This window comes from Grammomys surdaster, unplaced genomic scaffold (assembly GCF_004785775.1).
Source record: "Grammomys surdaster isolate TR1022 unplaced genomic scaffold, NIH_TR_1.0 125428, whole genome shotgun sequence".
Taxonomy (NCBI): Eukaryota; Metazoa; Chordata; class Mammalia; order Rodentia; family Muridae; genus Grammomys; species Grammomys surdaster.
In genome coordinates, this window is record NW_021620295.1 from 1,506,826 (window position 1) to 1,529,495 (window position 22,670).

A 22,670-nucleotide genomic window follows, 5' to 3' on the forward strand; every position below is an offset into this window, starting at 1 on the left:
GGCTGGCAAAACATGGTCAATCCAGGGAAACCAAGATTTTTAAGTGAAGCATTAAGAAGAAACAAGGGCAGAACCAGGATTGCCAACAGGACTTCTCACACAGCAGGCATGCCTGGGTCCCTAGTAGCCTCAGGCTGCCAAGTCCGTTGCCAAAGAGGTCTGAGTATCATTTGCCCCATGCAGGACACACAGCCTGCACATTTCACAAGGTATGGCGATTGCCAGACTCCTGCCATGGAAATAAATGTCTCTGCTGTGTGTCTCAGAAAGCTTCCACTTAGCAGAATCAGGGGTTATAAATACACTTGCAAGAAGAACTGAGACGCTGGCAAAGATGGGCACCACCCTCCATGCTGTGGCTTAGGGGAACAAGAGAGATTTATTTGGGGGGTGATAATGGAGAGCTCCAATGTTAATAAGCAATAACAGACGATCTCTGTGGTCTAAGTCTGAACCTGGAAATTGTCTGAACTCAGCCTGAAAGCAGCCTTGAGACAGAAAGCAATGGCCTAACATTGTTCCGATACCATTATCTGCCAACATCTTGCTCCCTGTTCCAGGTAAACATCACCAGTTGACCACAACCTTTCATGAATCCCAATTAATCAACTGGTCTATCACCAAGATTGCAGCTGGGTCACCACGGGAAACCAGGAAGTTAGTATAAGTAAGATGGGATATTCTCTTTGAAATAATACCACTACCTAGCATGTAGGAGAGGCAGGAGGATTCGAAGTCTGAGGTTCTATCTCAAAGCACAAAAACCAAAAAAAACACACCAGAGGTTTGCATCAGGTCCGAAAAACCTGAATCCTTTATCATCCAAATCCCCAAGAAAGCACACAAGATACTGGCAGGTCCCTGGCTGGATAGCCTGATATTCAGGAGCCTCTCTGGGAGGTTTTTGTTGTTATAATCATTTGTTTTTAGTGTTAACTGACAGGTCCCTTTACAGGGGAATTCCAAAGCTCTAGGCTTTCAGCACTTTCTGAAAAGCCAGGCTAGCAGTACTGCCCCACAACAGAAGCACACACAGAAGCCAGCAGAACTAACTACCTGCCTAGAGGAAGCCACAGACGTCTCCCCTGGAGACAACCTTCTGCTTATTCTTGGCGCTCAACTCTACAGAACTGTCCTGTGGCAAGGCACGAATTTGTCCCTTCTTCCCATTTTCTCACTTCTTATCAGCATACACAAAGTTTACTTGCATCAGTGTAGTTAGTTGCTCCAGGAGTGGGAGCTTTGTCTGTCTTATTTCTAGCTGAAATTTTCTATATTAAGGACTAAAAACAAACAAACACATAAACAAACCCCTCTATTGATAGAGTAGCAAGCACAGGCCTGAGGAGAAACTTGTCATTTTGAACAACTAAAGCTTATACAAATATACCAGCACTGTCCGAGAAGAGAAACCCTATTTTACACCAAAGATTTAGATCATTAAATAGCAAACAAATTAATAAGTAATAGTTTGTATTAGTTTGTCTTTGTCAGCTGCCAGGATTAACGGCGCAAAGAAAAAAGCAAGATACATAAATAAAGTGAGTTAAGAGCCAAGCCCCAAAGGTTTGGGGCTGAAGGAATGGCTCAGTGTTTAAGAGCATTTGTTGCTTTTACAGAGAACCTGGGTTCAATTCCTGGCACCCATATAGGGTGGCTCAGAGCCGCTGTAACTTCAGTTTCAGCGGATTCAAAATCCTCTGGCTTCTACGGACACCTGCATGTTCATGTCGGAGGTAAGCCCCTGCAGTCACCATATATTATAATGATAATAAAAATCAATAACAATAATATCTTTTAAAAACAGAAATGTTCAATTTTGTAAAGAACGAACTTTCGCTTAAATCAGAAACTATGAGCCTCTCTTTCTAGCGGAGGGTTCAAGCCAATGCTTTCCACCACGTTGCTGGGTTTGATTGCGAGTTCTAGTGTTCTTGGTGCTGTGGTCTTTATTTAAGGTTTCTCCAAAATCAAACTGTTCTTTCTACTAAAGGAAGATGGGCAAAACCAAATCTGTTTTCATGTGATATCATTTATTCTTCGAACCACTACCCAAGGGAGAGCTCACCAGGGATGTGGACGCCTCCGTATGTGATATTAACGTCATAATCTCCTGGAGCAAACGGAATGTACTCCGCACTGCAGCTGCCATCTTTGTTGTCTCTGCAGTTGATCTTTGACTCTGACGGCCCCTCCACAGTTATGCCGAGCCCACCAATCCCTGCTCCTCTGGAAAGAGAAATGTGATCAGCCCACACCAGTCTGCTTACTGCCAGAACTCGCTTACAAACATCTTAACATATAAGCCATTCTATTTAGTTAGTGTGCTTCCACCAGTGTGACAATACCGCTCAGGCAGGAATTTCTCAGACATTTAATACAGACCAGTGGTTCTCACCCTTCTTAATGCTGTGACCCTTTAATATAGTTCGGTGTGGCGACCTCCTAACCATAAAATTATTTCGTTGCTACTTCCTAATTGTAATTTTGCTACTGTTATGAATCATATGTAAACATCGAATATGTAGCTCCCCACAAGTGTAGCGACCCATTGGTTGAGGACCTGACTATGGTATAGGGTACCAAGACAAATACAATGGGTGTACCTTAGGGGTACTGAGCCTGTGCTCTGCCACTAGTCTACTAGGGCATCCCTTCAGAGTAAATTATAAAAGGAACATTTTGAGTAGTATTGCTTTTACATACAGAGTTGGCTATATTCTTCTGCATCATGAAGTTGAGGAACTTCTATCCAGTAGTGTGCTTAGCATCTTAATGATCATTATCTTAATTGCTATTATCATTTCTTATGCACGTTTAGATATACTTTGTCATTATCTGTAACATAAATCTTGACAGAAGAGAATGTTTAATATATCTTCTGAAGTGCATCTTACCGGAAGTTGAAAGACCATGACAAATAAGTAGAGCATAGCCATGACTTTCTTTCTCCTTTGAGACAGGGTCTCATTCTGTAGCTCAGATTGGCCTCAGACTTATAAACCTTTTTTTTCTTTGCCTAAATGATTAACTATGTAGGGATCAATACCCTGAAAGCAGGAGCCTGCCCACCTGGTCACCACTGTGAAGACATTAGATTTGTTGGTAAAAGCCTCTTTCAGTCCAGGGCCTTGGGCATGGACCCGAGATGGATGGCAGCCTTCAGTGACAGCCACTTTGAATGGGCTGTTGGGGATGGGCACTTCATCATATGTCACCTCCACTACATGGAAACCTGCCCAGGAACATACAACAAAGAAATGTCACTTGTGTACAATGTTACCACTTCAGACTTTTATCTAATGCTAGAACTCTAGCTGCTACTTGAAAAGAGTAGATTAAGAACTTAGTAACATGGGGCTGGAGACAGGTGGCTCAGTGGTTAAGACCACTACTGCTCTTGCTAGTCCCAGTAGGAAGGTCGCAGCTCCTACATTAATTGGCTCACCACCAGCTATAATTCCAGCTCCAGGGACTCTACTGGCTCCTTCTGCCCACCATAGGCACCTAAGCGCATAGGCTCACACACACACACTTAAAAAAAAAAAAATCAATCAGAAAATGGTAACACCAGTATACACTGTTTTAAAAGATAAAACTATTTTTTTGTTGTTGTTGTTGTTGTTCATGTGTTGTATACCCTCTCCCAAGCAATGAGCACTAACTTTTATTTAAGGAAGTCACTCTAGGTGGGCTACCCTTATTTGGGAAAACACTACCCAGGTGTTAAAAGACCACAGGAAACACAGGAAATAGAAAACTGGGTGTCTACAAATACATGAAGATACCTATATAGAATATTTATGGGACCATGTATCCAGGAAAGGGGATATATAGTGCTTTCCTTTTCACTTTTATGATTTCCTGATTTCTCACAATTTTAATAATCGCCACTACTATTCAAAAAGAAAAACTGTAAAGAAAAAAATACGTACACAAATCATACATCGCCATGGTATGACTCCATAATCTGCTCAGGTAAGACTGGGGATTTGCAATGTATAACATAAGGCCAATAAAGAAGGCACTGAATGGCCAGTGGCTGTTGGGGAAGGGACCCTTTCATTTTTTTTGAGTCACATACACTGTTCTTTGCTGAGGCAGGCTGAGCTCATGGGTATGAGGTCAGCGACAGTCTCTGGAATCAAACGACCAGGCACAGCTCTGAATGAAAGAGTCACAAGCACAGAGGGGGTGACGCACCTTTCTCAAATGGTGTGTATTCTACCTGATAGGTCCCATCAGCACTGTCTTTGACAAAGCATTCGGTGGAGGCCCCTGACGGGTTGGAAATGTGAGCTTTGATGTGGTCACCTCCAACATGAGTCAGGGGCCTCGCGTCAACCGTGAAGTCCGTTGTGGCCTCCCGAAACACATCTGTTGAACAACCACATAGATAAGAATGTCATCTTGGGCCCAAGCAAACCCCAAGTAAAGACTCTTCACATTCTGGAATACATTAAGTATATTTGATGCCTTAAGGGTGATTTTGCTGATTGTGAAAGTCAAGGTAGACTTGGCCAAGTGACAACAAAACTTCTCAAAGATGGGGATCAGGCCAGGGCAGTGGTGCATGCCTGGAATTTTAGCCACTCAAGAGAGGGAAGCAGGAGGGTTGTGAGTTCAAGACCAGCCTAGGCTGTACAGTGAGACCCTGTCTCAAAATGAAAGCAAAGGTAGAGCTCTAGGACAAGGCAAAAGCAGACTACCTCTGTCCTCTGTGTATTATTAAACACATTTTACATCATTTCATTCCAACTTATTCCCAGAGACATTAAAAAAAATAATAACAAAAATTTTTGGCTTTTCCACAAAAATTTGAAAACTTGCCAAGAATGCTAGGCCCCATTCATCAGGGAGAAACATAAAAATGGGGACTGGGTGAAGTTCAACCTCTGGAAACTGCATGCTCCCCTTTTCCCTCTACCTGTATTCCCCCTGCCCCATCACACCAACCACACGAGGAAGAGGCTACAGGTGAGAGCCGTCCCCCGGCACGTGACTCACCTTTGCCTTCGATTCCTGGCCCAAAGGCTTTGATCCCACTAGTGTCTATGGTTGGCTCCACCTTGACCCAGGTGGGAAAGTGTGGTACAAGCTCACCGCCGTACTTCATGGTCAGGGTGTACATGCCGGCTGTCAGTGGCACATAGGTCACAGCATAGGTGCCATCTTTATTGTTCTGGATGGACACTTCAGCTTTCGACCCAGAGTCTGAGACAGCTTCAAGGCCCAGAGTCCCAGGCCCTGCTTCTGAACAATCAACACAAAGGATTCCAGGTTCACCCACTTTCCCATGTTCAAGTCCTGGGCCTGATGCTACAACCTTGGAGGGGTCAAACGGCATCTCTATGTCGGCTTTGAAGGGAGACCCAGGGATATGGACTTCTTCAAAGAGAATGTTGACAAAGTATTCTCCGGGTTTCGTGGGAAGGTAGGAGACGGAGCAGGTCCCATCACCGTTATCAGAGCATTCGATTTTGGCCTCACACGGACCTTCCACAGTTAGGCCCAAACCTCCAGTCCCAGCTCCTTTAGTATCAATGGTGAACTCGGCAGGCTTGCCTACAATGCCTCCTTCAAGGCCAGGACCATGGGCCTTCACCTATTTGAACAGAGTGTAAAAGTGAAATCCAGTCTGTAGCTGCTAATGCTGACCAGTCAGCCCTGCTTTCAACACTCACAATCACACAAAAGCAGATGTCAGTAGCTCATATCCCTGGGGGCGTGCTCGCTTTCTTAAACACACACACACATACACACACACACACACACACACACACACACAAGTTTGCTTCGTTAGCCTGAAGAAGGTAACTCACAGCAGCTTGGACTCTCTCATTCATCCCAGTGAGCTGGTTAGTACCATTATTATGCTAACCAATAAAGGAGAAGTCTCTCACCAAAGTATTGCAAACAGAGAGCAAACATGAACAGGGGGTGGCTGAACTGTGGAGGGACACTGAATTGCATAGCTCCAGTCAGCTATTGAGAGCTCATATTCACCACAGAAAGCCTTTCCACGTATCTTTCCCAGGTAGGACCAGAGAAGTCCAAATCATATTTGGCAACAACAGAACAAGCCCAAACTGACCTTGGTAGGGTCTGGTGGCAGTGAGGCCTCCACAGCATAGGGACTCCCGGGCACTGGGTGGCCGTCATAGGTCACGGCTACAGCAAACAGCCCCTCTTCCCGAGGGATGAATTTGGCCGTGCTGCATTCCCTGCCAGCCACTGGTGCTACCAAGCATGGCACCACCTTCCGTGAAGGGCTCAGGATGGTCACATCCAGCTTCCCCTGGCCTCCTGCACCGTTGGTGTCAATGGCAAATTCCTGGTCCTTCCCAACCTCAACTCCTGTGGAAAGAGAGAAAAGCTAAAGTGATGAGCTGCCTCCTGTCAGCAACAAGAAAAAGATAACGAGGTCAAAAAGCCCATTGGACAAGGGTTTGTTTGGTTTTGTTTTGTCTTTACCTCAGTTACTACAAAAAGTAACAGCTGACTCAGAGGCCCAGAAGCAGGACTAATACAATGGGATTTATACACTGCATGCGTCATTAACACTGAATTGTTTGCTAAACAATTTCTATGCCAGTCACAAATACTTGACATTGTCTCCTTCAACTTACCTAATAACTCTTATGGGCCGTTAATTAACAACAGTGGCTTTTACAGATGGGGAAACTGAGGCCCCGAGAGGTTAAGTAAATTGTCCGGGACAACATATCTACCAGATCACAAAGCTAGCATTCAAGCATAAAATTTCTAATCCCACAATCAGATTTGAAAGATTATAGTCCAACACTGCCTGCTTTCTCATTTCCTTGAGGTAATAATCTTATATGTAAACATATCCTTAATTTAAGTCAATGCTTTATTTACTAACTCCTGGCAGAAAATTCAATCCTATTGCTACCCCCAATCCACAAGAAGGCAGAAGTCACATAGCTGGCAAATTCTGAGAATTAACTTTGATGTCTTTTAAATGGCTTCTGGGTCACATAGCAAGATCTTGCATATTTAAAAGAGACCAAAGATGACCAAATGGCTAGGAGCACATTCTGATCTTGCAGAAACTGGAGTTCAGTTCCCAGCATCCACATCAGGAAGCCTCTAGCTGCCTGTAACTACAGTTCCAGGAGATGGATAGTCTCCTCCCATCTCTACAGGCACCTGCTCTCAGGTGCATATAACCCTTTCCTCTGACATATAAACATAATTAAATTTAAAAGTAATAAAACTAAAATTTAAAAACAATCTTTGCAAGGCGAGACTACAGGAAAGCCAGGCGTTATTTTGACCAAAACAGGGAAAAGGTTTTAGCCAAACCAAAAGTACTGGGAATATAAGATGCTGCCACAACCCAGTTAAATCTTGCCTCTGGGGACATCAAGGAGCCTGCTGATGCCAGCACAGCTGTCCACACCTATGTGTCCCAACGGGACACAGGCTTTCCCTAATGCACCATGTTCTTCCTACTTTGGAGTCATAAGTCAAGTCCCTGCGTTCCAGGAAAAGAAGATGCAAGAGGACACTTGAAGTGTCTTTCACATGCTCACAGCTGGGTGTTCCCAGCCACGAAAGCCAGCACACAGAGCTCCCATTTAGCAGCTTCCAGAAAGTGAGACAGCCTAGTTCACAGAGGCATGCAGGGCACAGCCAATGAGAGTTCTCACTGAAGGCTAGCTGAGCCTGGGGGGTGGGGTGTATATTCTCAAAGGCTAGTAACCTGGAGTTACCCTAGGCATGAAGTCTTATAATGCTGACTTGGTGCCTCTGAAATCAGGTGAACATACATTACTGAGGGACACCTAAGTTTGGGACTCCCCAAGCAATAAATTCTAGTGAAGAAGACTGGATTGTATTAGGATTTCCAAACTGTCACACTGACCTTAAAAGGCAGCAAAGCCAAAGACCACAGGCAAGGCAGTACAACTTCAATGCAAAATCAATACTGCCAAGGGATTTCTCTGGCATCTGTATGTGTAGATGCAGGAGGGGGTGGAAGTAATATGCAACACCTTACTTCAAACCCAAAGATGCTGTGAGACCCATCAGTCAATTCTCAGGACTTGGGTTAACTGGAGAAAGAGGGATCAGGCATACTCAACCTGCAATGTGCAGGTTATATGGAGCCATATTCTGCCTAGAATAGCCACCAATGCAGCCCAGGAGAAAAATCTCACTGGAAACACTGATTAAAAACAACAACCACCCCAAACCCCTCAACTGTGTGGTTCTCGAACATGAGCTTTGTAGATGATAGCATATATCATCCTGCAGTGTCAAAAGGTAGGATATGTATGTATGTATGTATGTATGTATGTATGTATGTATGTATGACCTTGCTGGTGGAAAAACAAATGGGTTGTTAGGATGTATGGAAGCGAAGTGAGCATAAGCAAGCGGGTTTGTACTCATACTGTAGTAGTCTCTTATGTTAGAAGTTTTCCATAAACAAACAAAAACAAACAAGACATTAAAGGGCTGGGAGTGCTTGCCCAGCATGCACTACGGCCTGGGCTCTAGTCTCAGAACCACAAAAACAAACAAACAAAACAAACAAACAAACAAACAAACAGGGCTGGAGAGATGGCTCAGTGGTTAAGAGCGTTGACTGTTCTTCCAGAGGTCCTGAGTTCAATTCCCAACAACTACATGGCAGCTTACAATCATCTGTAATGGGATCTGATGCCCTCTTCTGATGTGTCTGAAGACAGCTACAGTGTGCTCATATACATAACATAAATAAATAAAATCTTTTAAAAAAACCTTTAAATTCCAACATAAACTGATGTTACAATGTACTTATAGCAGTATGATGTGAGGTAAGATACAGAACAAGCTAAAGGGCAGGACAGAAAGGGAAGGCTGTGGTTTCTAAGTGCCAAGGAATTGATTTCTATTCCGGCCATTGACCTTAATGTGATGCAGATGCCCAAGATGGTTGGCACAGTGTGACTCTCATCCAAAAGCTGACATTCTCTAGACGCTCTCTTAATGAAAACTTCCTGTGGTAACATCAGCAGTCACACAGAGCTGACAGCATGCCAGTTTCTGCATTATTACCTCATTTAATTTTTTATAATACTTCCATGTTTCTAAGTGTCCCCAAACACTCCATCCCTGCTGCACAAATGAACGTAAGTGGCAGGCATGTCAGAGCACAGCTCTCATTCAGGCCCAAGACTGTCCACTGTAACATCTCTCTAAGACAGAATTAGTTTCTCTGAAAATTGCATCTTTTGAAGGGAATCTAACAATAGCAGTCACAGTTGCTGGTCGTTCATGACCTTGTTAGCCACTTACTGTTTTCCAGTCCGTTGATTTTTATCTTGCTCAGATCCAGTGGCGCAGCAACTCCCACAGTGAAAGGACTTTTAGGAATGGGGTCGCCACCGTAAGTCACTAGAACCTGCATGTTGCCCTGGAATGAGACAGAAAAAGGAGTATGCTTCTGGGTAGAAATGCACTGAACTGGCCCCCAGAACCTTCATTCCTCCCAGGGACACAACGAGCCTGAATTCATTAACCCAATTCTAATTAGTTTTTCTTGGGTGGCATATATTTCAGGATGGCTTCGAACTTGCTACACAGCAGAGGATGACCTCTAACTTTCAATCTCAGGATTATAGGTACGTGCTATGACATCTAGTTAATGCAATGCTGGGGACCAAACCATTTATGCAAGGCAAGCATTCTATCAACCAAGCTGTATCCTATTTGACTGGCTTCAGGAAACATCTTAAACACACTCTCTAAGCTTTTGAAATACATGTCAAGCACAACAGAAAAATCAAATAAAAGTAGACAAGGACAACAGGCTGGGGACTAACGTCAGGCTTGTGCTATGAGCTTTTGTGTATTTCCTCAAATCAAAAAACACAAAATAGATCCACGGAGTAGTTCTTACTGCTGCCTCCCAGTTTTCAAGAAGAAACTCCTTGGTTCAGAGGGGCAATGGAACATGCCCCCAACACACTGGATTCACACCTCTGGCACCCAAATCTGTATCTTCTTTGCTCTGCACGGCACCTCACTACATGACACAAGCCAACCCCATGGATGGGTACAGCCACTGGGCTCTAACCAACAGAACCAGTTCTTCAATGCCTGGACATTCAGTTTCGGGACACTGGGCCACACAAGGGAGGTGTTCACAGGAGTGTTCTTAGATCAGCACACAGACACTAACTACTAATTCCAGTGAAGGAATAAAAGCCGTGCTGGAAGATTGGCAGGGCCCCTTGCTGGAAGCCCTGATGGCTGCACAACCCTGCAGCTGTTGTTCTTTGTCCACAGGTCCTGAGCCAGCTCACTGCTGACTTCCTCTCTCCACATTCAGCTGCATACTCCCCTCCACGGCAAGGCTCCACGAAAGCCTACTGCAATCTCAGCAGATCCATGGTGTCCTCGCCTCTATGTCCAGAAATAACAAAGTGTGGGAGAGTGAGAGGAGTCCCCAGACAATTCAGCAGGCTCTCTGGCACACAGGCCCTGCTAAAAGCTGTCACCGATCGGGTGTTAAAAGGGTGTAGCTTTTGGCCTGATGTATATTTTCTCACATTCCTTTTGTAAATAAAGAAGGGAAAGAGAGCCAAGGGGAGGAGGGATGGCTGCATCAACGGGAGAGGAGGAACTGACTCTTGAGGAGGTTTAATGCACTGCACAGAATCAACTGGCCGACCGTAAGGGTCTAACATTTCATGCTGAAATGTGCATAGGTCAAATTCTACAGAGCTGGGAGCCAGCCAAGGAACACGAAAGGTCTCCTCTAGTGTTTAAAGAAACATGGATTCGTTACTGTAGCCACTGCAATATTTCCAATACAGCCAGCTCTCCTGAGCCTCCATTTCCCCACTAGCCTCTTAACTCCTTGGGTGCTAGGGTAACCTTAAGGCCAACTTTAAGACTAACCAGGCATCTTGGTAAGAGAGCCCTCCCCTCCCTGATAGATTTTCTGGCCATTTCCTTGAAGTGCCAGAGCAAAAGTAAAGTCCCTTTCCAGATAAGCCCGCCCAGCTCATAAAACAAAGTATGTTTCGTTTCCACTCTCAGAAGCAACACAAAACTCAGATAGGAAATGAACTCTGCCTTCAACAAGCTTAAGGAGTGGGAGTGGGTGTATGTAGCTGTGGAGACTTACAGCTCCAATCCCTAAGCATTTCCAGTTTCTTCTGAGGCTAAGCTAAGAACAAACTGGACTTTTCTCCCACAGGGCCGTCTAAGGCAGTGAGCACCTGTGTGTTCCACCAAGATGAAACTGCCCGCAAAACAGCTTTTTATTTCTCTCTACATGCTTCTGAGACCCAATCTTTATTCAAGAAGATGACAGCACAATGACCTGACAGCCTAGAAGATAGAGCAAGAGAGCCTTCTGCAGGCCCCTCTGCTTCAGAGACTCCTGAGAGACAGCATCCCAACTGTGATGGGTAACTCTCCTATAGAGTCCTGAGAGACACCACCACTTTGTTGAGGACATTTCAACACAGGGACTGCCATCCTGTGAGGCTTGTGAACTCATGGGGGCATTGGTAGTACATATGGCTACTTAAACCTAGTGACATAGCACAGCAGTTGGTCTGGGGTAAGAAGCTGAAGACACTTGAGACTACGAGAGTGCAGACAAGCAATGTCCTTGGGCAAAAACCCAGGCTCTCTGTGAAATGCAGCCTTTTCTGACCTCTGGGAGAATCCTGAAGTGCCATCTATCATGTCTACTTCTTGGAGGCAAAAACAGCTCTGACCACTGTCTCACTGTAGACATATCTAACCATTCACATCATTTGTCCACTGTAGGCGAGTACCTGCAAACTGCCATTCAGACACGAGCAGGGAACAGAAGCCAGCAGGCAAGACTTGGGTTCCTTAGGGACAAAGGGCTTTAGCTCTTCAAAATCATGGTCTATATTCTGAGGAAGAAGTACAAACATCTAGGCCTGGATGCACCTGCACTCCTACACACACACACACACACACACACACATACACACACACACACACCCAAACAGCTGCCTTTTGGGGAACTTCTAGTCTGGCAGTTCCCAAAATTCATCACAAGGAGGCGTGCCCATGGACATTAGTTTCCAGAGCATGCCCCCTTCTCCACATAAGGGACAGCCCTCTGGTGGGCCCAGGACTCTTAACTGCACCCCAAAGCATGCTGACAGATACACTTTCCTTCACTGAATCTGGGGCTTTCGGCTCCTCTTATGAATGAGACACAGGCTGTGCATCCCAACTCTTCTACCAGATTATAATGTTCCTCAGCCAACCGAACTTGTGACTAGAAGCATACTATCATTTACTCCCTCAATCAGCTGTTAATCCACAGGGAGCACTTACAGCACCAGCTCTGGTGCAGGGCATGCTATCCTACCTTGTTGTGGTGGTTTCAATGAGAATAGCCTTCAAAGGTTCATTTTAAGGAAGGATTAGGAGGTGTGGCCTTGCTGGAGGAGGTTCGTCCTTGTGTGTGGGCTTAGAAGTTTCACAAGTCCACGCTAGGTTAGCCCTCTCTCTGCCTCTGGATCAGGGTGTAAGCTCTCAGCTTCTGTTCTAGTGCCATGCCTGCTTCCATACCTGAGCTATGTTCTGAATCATGATGGTAATGGATTAGCCCTCTGACACTGTAAGCAAGCCTCCAATTAAATGACTTTGTCTGTAAGTTGCCTTAGTGATGATGTCTCTTCCCAGCAATAAAAAAGTAACTAACTATATAGGGCTTTTGCTCTATAAAAATAACTGTGGCTAGCTCATAGTTCTGGAGGAGACGTGTCACCTGTTTTCTTTGCCACAGGGAAATGGAAGGATGGAAGTATAAGGCTTGCTCTAAACGGCCTCTGACAAGGATCCACGCACTGTCTACAGAAGGCAACATTAATATGAAGACTCTACCAGAATCCTTGGACACACCAGAGCCCCAAGAGGCCTCTTAGCATGTCAACAGCCCTCAAAGCTGCTGCTACTAGAGGACAGGATGGACTTGCCCCTCAGGGTTATTCTGAAGTAAAGTGTTTCCTAATCTAGCACCACTTCAAAGACAACAAAGCTGGATTTGGACTCTTGAGATGCATCCTGATTGGCAGCTTTATTTTTAGAGGATTCAAGTCAAACCCTGATTTCATTCCGGTATCTATCTGCAACTTACTAAAGCCTCATCCAAAAGACAAGAAAATATGGTGGTATGTGGATACCAGAAGTCAAAGCTAAATTACAAAAGGTTTAGATAAGCACCAGCCTAAGGTCTCATCAGTCCTCAGAACCATCAGTGAGAAAGACCTGCCTGCTAATCACTGCATCTTCTGACAAGGTACAAGGACAATCGATCTACAAATGTAAGGAATCTTTCAGTGGGACTTCTTAAGAGTACAAGAGGAAAGTCTGGAGGTAAGAGGCCACACTCCTATAATGTGGTACTCAGGTCTTACCACAGAGACTGCCTCCTACTGTGAAAGGCATTCCATAGAAAAGATATTAACTCCAAGGATCTGAAACCCCCTAAAGCAAGAAGGCTAACCATGCACACCCACCCATTCTTACTGTACCCCTGCTCTTCCCCACTTGACTCTTGCCATCCCCTCGCTGAGGACCCAGGCAGAGAGAGGATTGAGCAGTGTTTCTGAAGACAGCCTAACCCTTGTCCTACAAATGGCTTGTTCACAATGGGGGCTCCCTCCCACCAGAATGAAAGCATCTCAGAAGCATAGAGTGAGCGTTTTCTAACACAGGCACGAGTATTAAAATCCAGACTCTCCTGCCAGGATATCTGCCATGCGGACTCTGGAGGTGTGAACATGAAGCAAAACACAATTTTAAAGGCTTGTAACAGGTTCAGAATTCCAGTTTTGCAAGAGTGTGGGGAAGCTGAACGGAGGCAATGCCCACGCAGCGCCTTGGCTGTGGAGCATGCTTCTCAAGTGCACACGTCAGCACAGTAGCATACAATTCTGCTCTGAGATAGATGAATTTAAAATTCAAGCAAATAGATATAAACTTGTGTGGAAAAGGTGGTTTTTAGACCCTTATTGCATAAAATAACAAATCTGCCTAGACAGCAAAATTCCTCAGAATTCCTGCATTTTGTAAAAGGGAGCCATTTGCTGCCTTAAACGGCGGGCTTTGGGCCCCAGGGATTAAAAGCTGAATGGGCTCTTTGAGAAAAGATCCCACTAAAACACCTCATAAAAAAAGGTAAACTATGTGAAACTGCCTGCAAAGGGAACTGCAGGTGAGGGCGCTTTCTATAATTAATAAAAGATTGGGAGTCAGAGGAAGGGGGGAGGGGAGGCTATGTAAGAAAGTAGATCTGGTAGTTCTATACATAATAAGTTAGTATTTCTCTAATAAAACCCAAAACTGAGGTTGAAATGTGGGGCTGCCTTCCTACTTCTCTGGGAATCTTGTAGCACCCTGAGGCTCTCACCCAGAGAGGGTGCGAGCACACTGAGGCGTCTCCACAAGCACTGACAATCCTTATGCTGTGTACTGCACAGTACTGTGGGGGAGAGCCTGAGCAAAAAAGCAAGAGACAGGAAGGGCCCTACCTGCTGAGTTGGGGTGTATTTAACAGTATGTGAGTAGTCATAATTATCAATGATATCCAAGTCCTTCACTGCCTCCCCAGGAACGGGGCTGGAGAACTGCACGTTGAGTGGGGCTTTGCCAGCTCCCTTGGTGTGAACAGTGAAGTGGGTCGGCTTCCCATTTTCCACACCTGAAAGGACACATGAAACAGGGAGACAGAGTTGGTGGAAGAGGTTTCACTTTTAGAACCAGTCTGACAGGTTCAACAGCACCACTCAGCAGCAGCAGCAGCAGCCAGCCACACACTGGGGCTGCCACAGCAGAGCCTCCCAATGGAGATAAGCCCCTCTAGGTCTAGACAGAGCACACGTAGTGCCACTGGCTGCAGAAAGGTCAGGTCAGCCTTCCCCACCACCATCTTACCTGCTTTACTCAACCCAGGGCCTTCTGCCTTCACCTTGCTGGCGTCGTGGGAAGGGTCAACTTTGACTCTAAAAGGGCTGGCAGGGATTTCCTGAAGCAAAGACAAGTCTCAGAAGGATGGTTCCACTGTCAGAGTTTAACTTTCTGCTCAAACCCAAAGGACAGAGTTTGCCCTAACACCCACTTTAGCAAGCAGTGAGCAACTTCCATTATTGTAGGTGAAGCCTGCACACACAGGTGCAGATCTGGAACAAACACCCTCATGTCTTGACACCAGATGTTTGAGGACAAAGGATAAAAAAAAGGTACTACTCAGAATAAAGTAAGCACCAATATACAGGGTTAGGAGGTAGGAAATGTCCTCCAGGCTTGGAGGAGGGCTGAGGAGTGAGGGCTTCAAAGAAGTAATCACAATGAGAGTGACTGTAATTGTTCACAAAGAATTTACAGGCCGTCAGAATGAAAGTAGATTAAATTAATTAGGTCATGCCAACTTAAGATCATTAACTTGAGACACAGACTGTTCTCCTGACCTTCCTAATTTTTATATAGTTTAATTTTGACCACTAGAATTTCAAAATGTCTGGTTTCAGAGGACTCCTCACGGGACTATCATTAACACACAGCCAATGCTTCAAAGCTCTTGCTATAAAAGGTAAGGGCAGAGACCAAGTTATTGCTAAGAGGTCAAAGTGAAATGCAACTAGAAGTTGCCTAACTTTTCAATCAGAAGCTTAGTGAATGCTTTAACAAGTCAGTTTCTGCCTAGAGTCCTGCTTTTAGCCACCGACAGAGAAAAGAGTGAAAATCCCCATCCCTTTTTGGTTTTAAGAAAACAGAGAAACTGAACACAGTTCTCAAGGCATTTTTTCTCAGTTGCTAAACAAACAAAACAACAACAGTCCAAAAAGGAGATATACACAAGGCTCATTCCATTCAGTCCCTTGTAGGCCCCAACATACCTCAGATGCAAAGAGAACCTTGATAGTATATCGCCCAGGGGCGGGAGGCACGTATTTGACTGTGAATGTGTCGTTGGCATTGTGAATAATGTCAAAATCGACATCTTCCTCATCGTCACTTAACACTCGGGCATCACACTTGATACCAACACTGACATCACCTGGAACAGACCTGCTTATTAGAATCAGTTTGCAAGCAACAACGTGTCTTGTATAGTCATTTCCAGTTTGGGCTAAAGTACTGCAAGAACAACCCAAGAAATGGGAGGTGGCAAATCAGGGTTTTGGAAAAGGATGCACAGAGGAATGATTAGCTAAGATACCACGAAGGAGCCAATTTAGCTTATTAGGAAAGTTCTCTGCCCTCCAATGTTTTAAGAATGTTCTTCCAAAAGGAGTGGCAATCACTGGGGTGAATGAAACCTAAGCTCACCTTCCCCAGCCTCGGTGCAATCCACTGTGAAGTGAGTAGGCTCATTTGCCTTCAGACCACTTCTCTCCACACCTGGTCCAAACACTTTGACCTTCTGGGGATGGCTACCTTGCCCAATGTTGACCTAGAAAAGAGATGAACCCAGAAAATACATCTATATTGAAAGTATTCTTTCCCTAAGGTCCAGCATAAGACTAGAAATGGCTGTTTTGTAAGTCTATAGAGTATTTTGTCTTTTAGGACAAGTCTCAAGGCCTACCCAGAATGGGTTCATTCTATATATCTGCCTTGGACATCTGTACACAATGTGCAGACTCAACACACAGCCAGAGTTTGTCATATGCTCAGGATAGGCCTCACAACTTACCCTGTAGGGGCTGTGTGGTATGTTCACATCTCCCCAGACCACAGCTATGGTGTGCTTGATAGCTTTAAGTGGGGTATATGAGCAGGCATAAGTGCCATCCATCCGACTCTTCATCTGGATGTCAATGGGCTGGCCTTCCCCATCCTGCAAAAGAGCCAGAGCCTGAACCAAAGTGTTCCCTCACAGTGTCTCCAACAAAAGGGGGTCACTGTGGCTTCTAGAGACAACCAAGATACTACCAAGTTATCTTAATAAATCATACAGTAACTACAACATGCTATACACTTCCAATACACAGACCATAGGCAACAACAAATAAAACCAAAAGTCCACCAAATGCACTAGGCCTCACTAGCTTACTTAGAATGATCTTGATGTCCTATCTTAGGCCTCCTAATTACTAGGGATCATATACATGTTGCTATGTCCAATTTCATTTATTCACTTGTAATTACTAAGAATAAATGTTATTTTCTCTCCTACCTAGAGCCAGCGTCACCTAGTACTTCATTTCAATCCCAGTGTTGAAGTCCTTTGGCTAATTTTAACTAAATCAGATAAGCAATAATTTGAATTTTGTTCACAAACCTATTAGTAATTATATAGACTCAGCCAAACTGAAAGACATTACAGAAAAAATCTGAAACAAAAAAGGCTGCCTTTTAACAGAACATGAATCACTAATATCATGAAAAACATCCCACTTACGTCCATTCACATAGTCCTCACGGTGGGATACCATTATTGCTCCCAGTGTGCAGAGGGGAGCTGAGGACCAGATGCACTGAGCATCTCAATATTACACCTCTGACCTGACAAGTGCGAGTGGCTCCAGGCCCAGATACTCACCTGAGCCAGTATTCTTAAGGGAGCACTCCCAGCATCCTTAGGATCCACGATGAACTCAGCTGGGTTGTTGATAGTACAACCAGATTTCTCCAAACCCGGTCCATATGCTTGGACCTGAGGCAAAAACCGAATAATGATTTTGTGAGTGTGTGTGTGTGTGTGTGTGTGTGTGTGTGTGGTGTGTGAAAGAATGGGATGGAGGGAAGGGTGTACAAAATGCCTATTGCTTAGTTAAGGATGGAAATAGGGAGTAAAATTGCACAGTAGGCTGAAACTTAAACATATCAACACCACTACTACCTGTTCTTGAAGGAGAAAACACTCTAAAACAAAATCCAAACTAACCCAGCTACCTGCTGTACTCTGAGATAATAGAAGGAACTTCTAGTTTTTGGGGAAGATCTTTAGCTGTGCCTGACTTCAAGGTTCCCACTTTGAGGGACTGAAGGTTGCAGCCACCACAGGTCAAAGAACAAACAGTGGGATAAAAAGTGCCACAAGTTAGCTCATTGATGGTAGCCTACGGATAGCTATGAAAAGTGGGCAGATGAGCCTCTTCCATAGGACAGGCATGTCCTTTAACCATCTCTGAAGCTCTGAGAGAAGACACTCTCATTCCTAGTCCAGAGAGGAAAATGCCACGAGTCAGAGAGGCACACTACTTTCCCAACATCACAAAAGCTCTAAGAGGTCCAGTTCTACCCTCAGATCTAATCCTTTCCTGACTGCCATAGAGGAGACAGGGTAGAAGAAGAGTCAGTGCGCTCGCTCACTAGATCTGGGTTGTAGTCTCCCGTGGCAGGGTGGATGAAAGCCATGTATGGGCTGTCCTTGATGTCTTCGTCGTCGCACATGATGTGAACGGCATATTCTCCAGGCTCCTTGGGCCAGTATTTGACATCACAGGAGCCATCGTTCTGATCATCATACTCAATCTTGGCTTGTGAAGGGCCTTCAATGGCGAACCCTGGGGATGGAACAGAAGGGGCTTACTGGCTACACATGGTTAGAATTATCTATCCTAGACTACTACCATCTCCTCTTCTCTGCCTCCTGGAAGGCAAGTAATGAAAATTGAAATCAAGTGTGTCCCTTTTCCATAAAACCAAGGTCACTGGATCTTAACTAGAGGTGGAAGCATTAGACTGGTGGATGTTTCCAGTTTTCAGATGACCTAAGAGTGGGAAGGAGGTGTGTGTGGGGCAGGGGTACTCAGGGAAGGAGGTGTGTGTGGGGCAGGGGAACACAAAGACCAGAAAAACTCTCCTAGTGATATACAGCAACATATGCCAAGGGTCTTAAAACCAGTACTCATTTGTCTAAACCCATTTCTGAATGTTTATCTGAATGAATGAAGTGAGGTTATTCACTCAGCATTGTTCATATCACAAGTTCTTAAATGTAACTGGAAAGCCTAAGACTAGACTAAAACAAAACAAAATGCCACAGAAGCCACGGGAAATAAAGGCGTTCCCCCCCCCCCCCGAATCTGGGGCATAAAGATATAAAGACATAAATGTGTATGGGAAAAAGGCCTAAGAGGAGACTAAAAGGTTAATTACTTCCTTAAACTACAAGTATTTTCCAAAGCGGTTCATCTTTCTGCTAGTGGAAATTATATGTAATTTCTAATTTTTCCCTCTTTTGCTTGTTGCTATACCTAAATAGGTGTCGGGAAAATATAGCTCACTGGCCAAATGCAGCTCACTGCCTATTCCTCTAGAGAATGTTTTACAGGAATGTAGGTGTACCCACTCATTTATGTATTTAATGATTGCTTCAGAGCCAGAATGGTACAGTCACATAATTGTGACAGAGATCATGTCACACACAAGGTGAAAATACTGGGAATGTGGCCCTTTCTAGAAAAAGTCTTGACTTATAATCCATAATGATCACATGTTTTATCAGACATCCACTTAAAATATATTGTTATGTGCCAAATAATCTATTTACTTTTCAAATTTCAGCAAGATGTACCAAGTCATCTACTTAAGGGTCAGTTACCAGTATTCGTCTATGATATTGTATGTGCTGTTTAGGATACCACTACCGCACTCCCAGGGAACTGGGGAATAAATAATCAAGTGTCACAGGCATTGGACGACTGAAAGCAAGATGGAAACTAAGAACTAGAACTCTACAGCATCCAGAGGAGGCTCTGGGTAGCCAGGAGGCCAGAAGGCCAGGGGAAGCTCTATTACTAGGCACCGCGTTACTCTCAGCCTTACAGAAGTAGCTGGGCAGCTGCCTCTACTTACCCAGAGTCCCAACCTCAGAACCAATGGATTCCACCACAAAGTCTGCTGACCGACCAACAATGCCACTGTGGAGTCCAGGGCCCCACGCACGGACTTTCTGCATGCCTGCTTCAGGGCCAACTTGAACTTCAAAGGGGCTAGAAGGAAGGAGCAGAAGAGGATCATAGAAGGGGATTACTAGAACCATGAGCGTTCAACATAATTCTTTCCACTTGCCTGCTCTTTTGCACAGAGGCTGAAGCTCTAGGCAAGTTTCTTCCCCCACACTAGTCACCCCCACAGCCATTGTTATGTCAACAATATAATGTAGTATGGTTGCTTCAGGAGCTGGGGGTAACTGGGCTGTCATTCAAGCAACACGCTTGCTCCAAATTGCTCATTAGTGAGTGACCTTTAGTAGGCAGGGCCCTCTAGGGTGGGAATCTTAGAGATAAGAATGCCACATTTCTCTTTCTCCTACCTATGCTATAACAAGAAAAGCAGTTTGAATGGGTGCTATCTCATTCCTATGTGATCAAATATGCTTTAACTTTGGCAAGGGAAGTTTCCTGTAAGTGTGCTCAGACACTGAAAACCCTGTAAGAGGTCCCCTTATCCTCAGTTTTATTTTCTTACATTTCAAATGTGGTCTGCAATGTGTGTGTCATTTTGAGATTAACAGTGGCCCAGTGCTTGGCCATGGTGCCTACATTATTCTTTTCACTTTATCTCGCCGTATAGGCATTATATCATCTAACACCACAAGAAGGAGAAGTCCAACATAATACAGTTTAGTTCATTAAAAAGAACATATTTGTGTAACTTGTATGTTTCTGCCCCATTGCAATCACTATCAGTTTCCTGTTGTGTCTATTTTATAAATTAAACTTTTTCACGGGTGTGCAAGTATAGAGGGGGAAAAACACAATACACGCATGATAGTGTCTGGAGTTGGTTTCAGGCATATATTTATGGTTTTAGAAGGTAACTTTTATGGACAAGGAAGGACTACTATAATGCTCAATTATTTCTCAAGACAAACAGAATGTATTCATAGTTTAAACTACCCTCAGGAGAGCAGCAGAGCACAGGGGTCCAAAAAAGGAAACTGCAATAGCCCCAGGCAACGCTGTGGCCAGGGGTCCCTTGTCCCTGATGGCATTCACATAGATGGGTTTTTATGTAGACCATAGCCAACTGTGCCCCTGTGGCATTCGTGAACAGAGGCATTCATTGAAAAGGAGAGCCTCAGCTTATATAAGGCTGTATAGACACACAGCCCATTTGCTCTCTATTACAGCTCTTTCTGGTTTCCCTGCCTCCCACCAGGCACAAACCACCAGCATTTGATTTAAAGCAGGGCAGCTGAAGCCACAGTGAATTTCTGCTGCTTTTGAGAGTAAGCCAAGTGTCTGTGCTGCTCTGAAAAGGCGGGGAGGGGGGAAGCTCTCAACAAAGCAGATCTCTCTTCCCTCTGGCAGCCTGGGAGGCAGTGGGCTCCTGTGAGCCTGTCACAGGCTGAACATACCTCTAGATGAGGTCCATCTCCAACCCGGACTCACCTCTTTGGAATGTGGTGTCCCCCCCAAGTAACTGCAATGCTGTATTTCCCTGGTGTGCTGGGGTAGTACTCAAATGAGTAGACCCCATCCAGAAAGCCCTTCTGCTTGACCAGCTCCTCCAGGCCCTCTGTGGAAAGCAAGCAAGCACACAGCCTTTGCAGTATAATCCTTGGCTTACAAGGAGACTCCCCACAAAACACAGGCAACGTATAAAAATTAAACTCTGAATGTGAGATCTCCCTCAAAAGCTGGGAGAGGTTTCCAAAACTAAAACCAGAGCCATCTTAGCCTTCAAGAGGGAGAAATGGAAGACTTACCAGATAACTAGCTTCAAAAAGCTCTCAGCTGGTGGAGACTGAGGTCCCAGACCAGATGGGTTGTTTGCTGTGTCTCAGTATTTCCCAACAGTCCCAGCTGCCTTCCAGACCCCACCTCACTCCCCACCCCCCACCCCGCTGCCCCACAAACACAGGAAAAGAAAGGTCATCTTTATGATTACTTGTGAATATTTTGCTGCAAAAGTAAGACAACAAAAGAAGAAAGTCCTTATAAGCTATCTATGAGAAGACAGGTTTTAGGTTCTATATGCAATTTTGGACCTAGCCAGCAGGCAGAAACTTGTTTTACGTTGTGAGTCAAGAAAGGGCTCTGAGGTCAGAAAAGAACCTCTTTGGCTCCTGTTGCAACAAGTTGAGCAGGAGTAGTGGACTGTGGATGGATGGACAGACAGCCTTAGAGTGACTTGCACTTGGCTTTAGGTCTGGGCAGTCTAGAACCTTGGCTGTCCTTGGGGCAAATCCTTCCCCAAGGCTCTGAACTCACTTAGGAACTTCCTGGACTCAGACTAATGCCAATACAGAGGATGAGAGAAACATGACATAGGAAGCACAGGCCTCTACAAACAGGACTAAAACCACCAAGTGCTGCTACACCTGCAGCTAGGCCTTCAAAGCTGCCTCTGTTCCGGGAAGACGTGAAATGGGAGATGTTGTCTCTGTCCCAAAGGAGGAAGGAAAAGGGTACTGCAGAAACATAACCCTCTGCCAACTACCTACAAAGAAAACCATCCTAGGGCATTTTATTCTCCCATAAGCAGTGATCATACTAACATAATAATTGACATAATTTCATAGTCTATAAAATGTAAAGGGTACTAGAGAAATCATTGGCTTTTAAAACTGTGCTTGGATTCCAGATCAGAACATCACAATCCATGTGAGTCTGTAAGAATCTTGCACTTTATACCTAACTGTCTTTAACCGAGAGAGAGAGAGAGAGAGAGAGAGAGAGAGAGAGAGAGAGAGAGAG

General features: G+C 44.8%; 1 protein-coding gene across 3 annotated transcripts in view; it reads right to left on the minus strand.

Moving 5' to 3' along the window:
* The window catches only part of Flnb (filamin B), a 131,099-nt gene that overhangs the window by 40,363 nt on the left and 68,066 nt on the right, over positions 1–22,670 (minus strand). For all 3 annotated transcript variants that reach the window (XM_028786042.1, XM_028786041.1, XM_028786040.1), the window contains exons 10-24: positions 21,363–21,489; positions 19,822–19,958; positions 18,334–18,527; positions 17,561–17,674; positions 16,712–16,855; positions 16,345–16,468; positions 15,912–16,072; positions 14,950–15,040; positions 14,547–14,716; positions 9,310–9,427; positions 6,095–6,357; positions 5,008–5,605; positions 4,204–4,377; positions 3,073–3,235; positions 2,069–2,229 (exon numbers count right to left, since the gene is read on the minus strand). In XM_028786042.1, the coding sequence (XP_028641875.1) occupies positions 2,069–2,229; positions 3,073–3,235; positions 4,204–4,377; positions 5,008–5,605; positions 6,095–6,357; positions 9,310–9,427; positions 14,547–14,716; positions 14,950–15,040; positions 15,912–16,072; positions 16,345–16,468; positions 16,712–16,855; positions 17,561–17,674; positions 18,334–18,527; positions 19,822–19,958; positions 21,363–21,489 (2,739 nt within the window). The remainder of the gene's footprint in view (positions 1–2,068; positions 2,230–3,072; positions 3,236–4,203; positions 4,378–5,007; positions 5,606–6,094; positions 6,358–9,309; positions 9,428–14,546; positions 14,717–14,949; positions 15,041–15,911; positions 16,073–16,344; positions 16,469–16,711; positions 16,856–17,560; positions 17,675–18,333; positions 18,528–19,821; positions 19,959–21,362; positions 21,490–22,670) is intronic.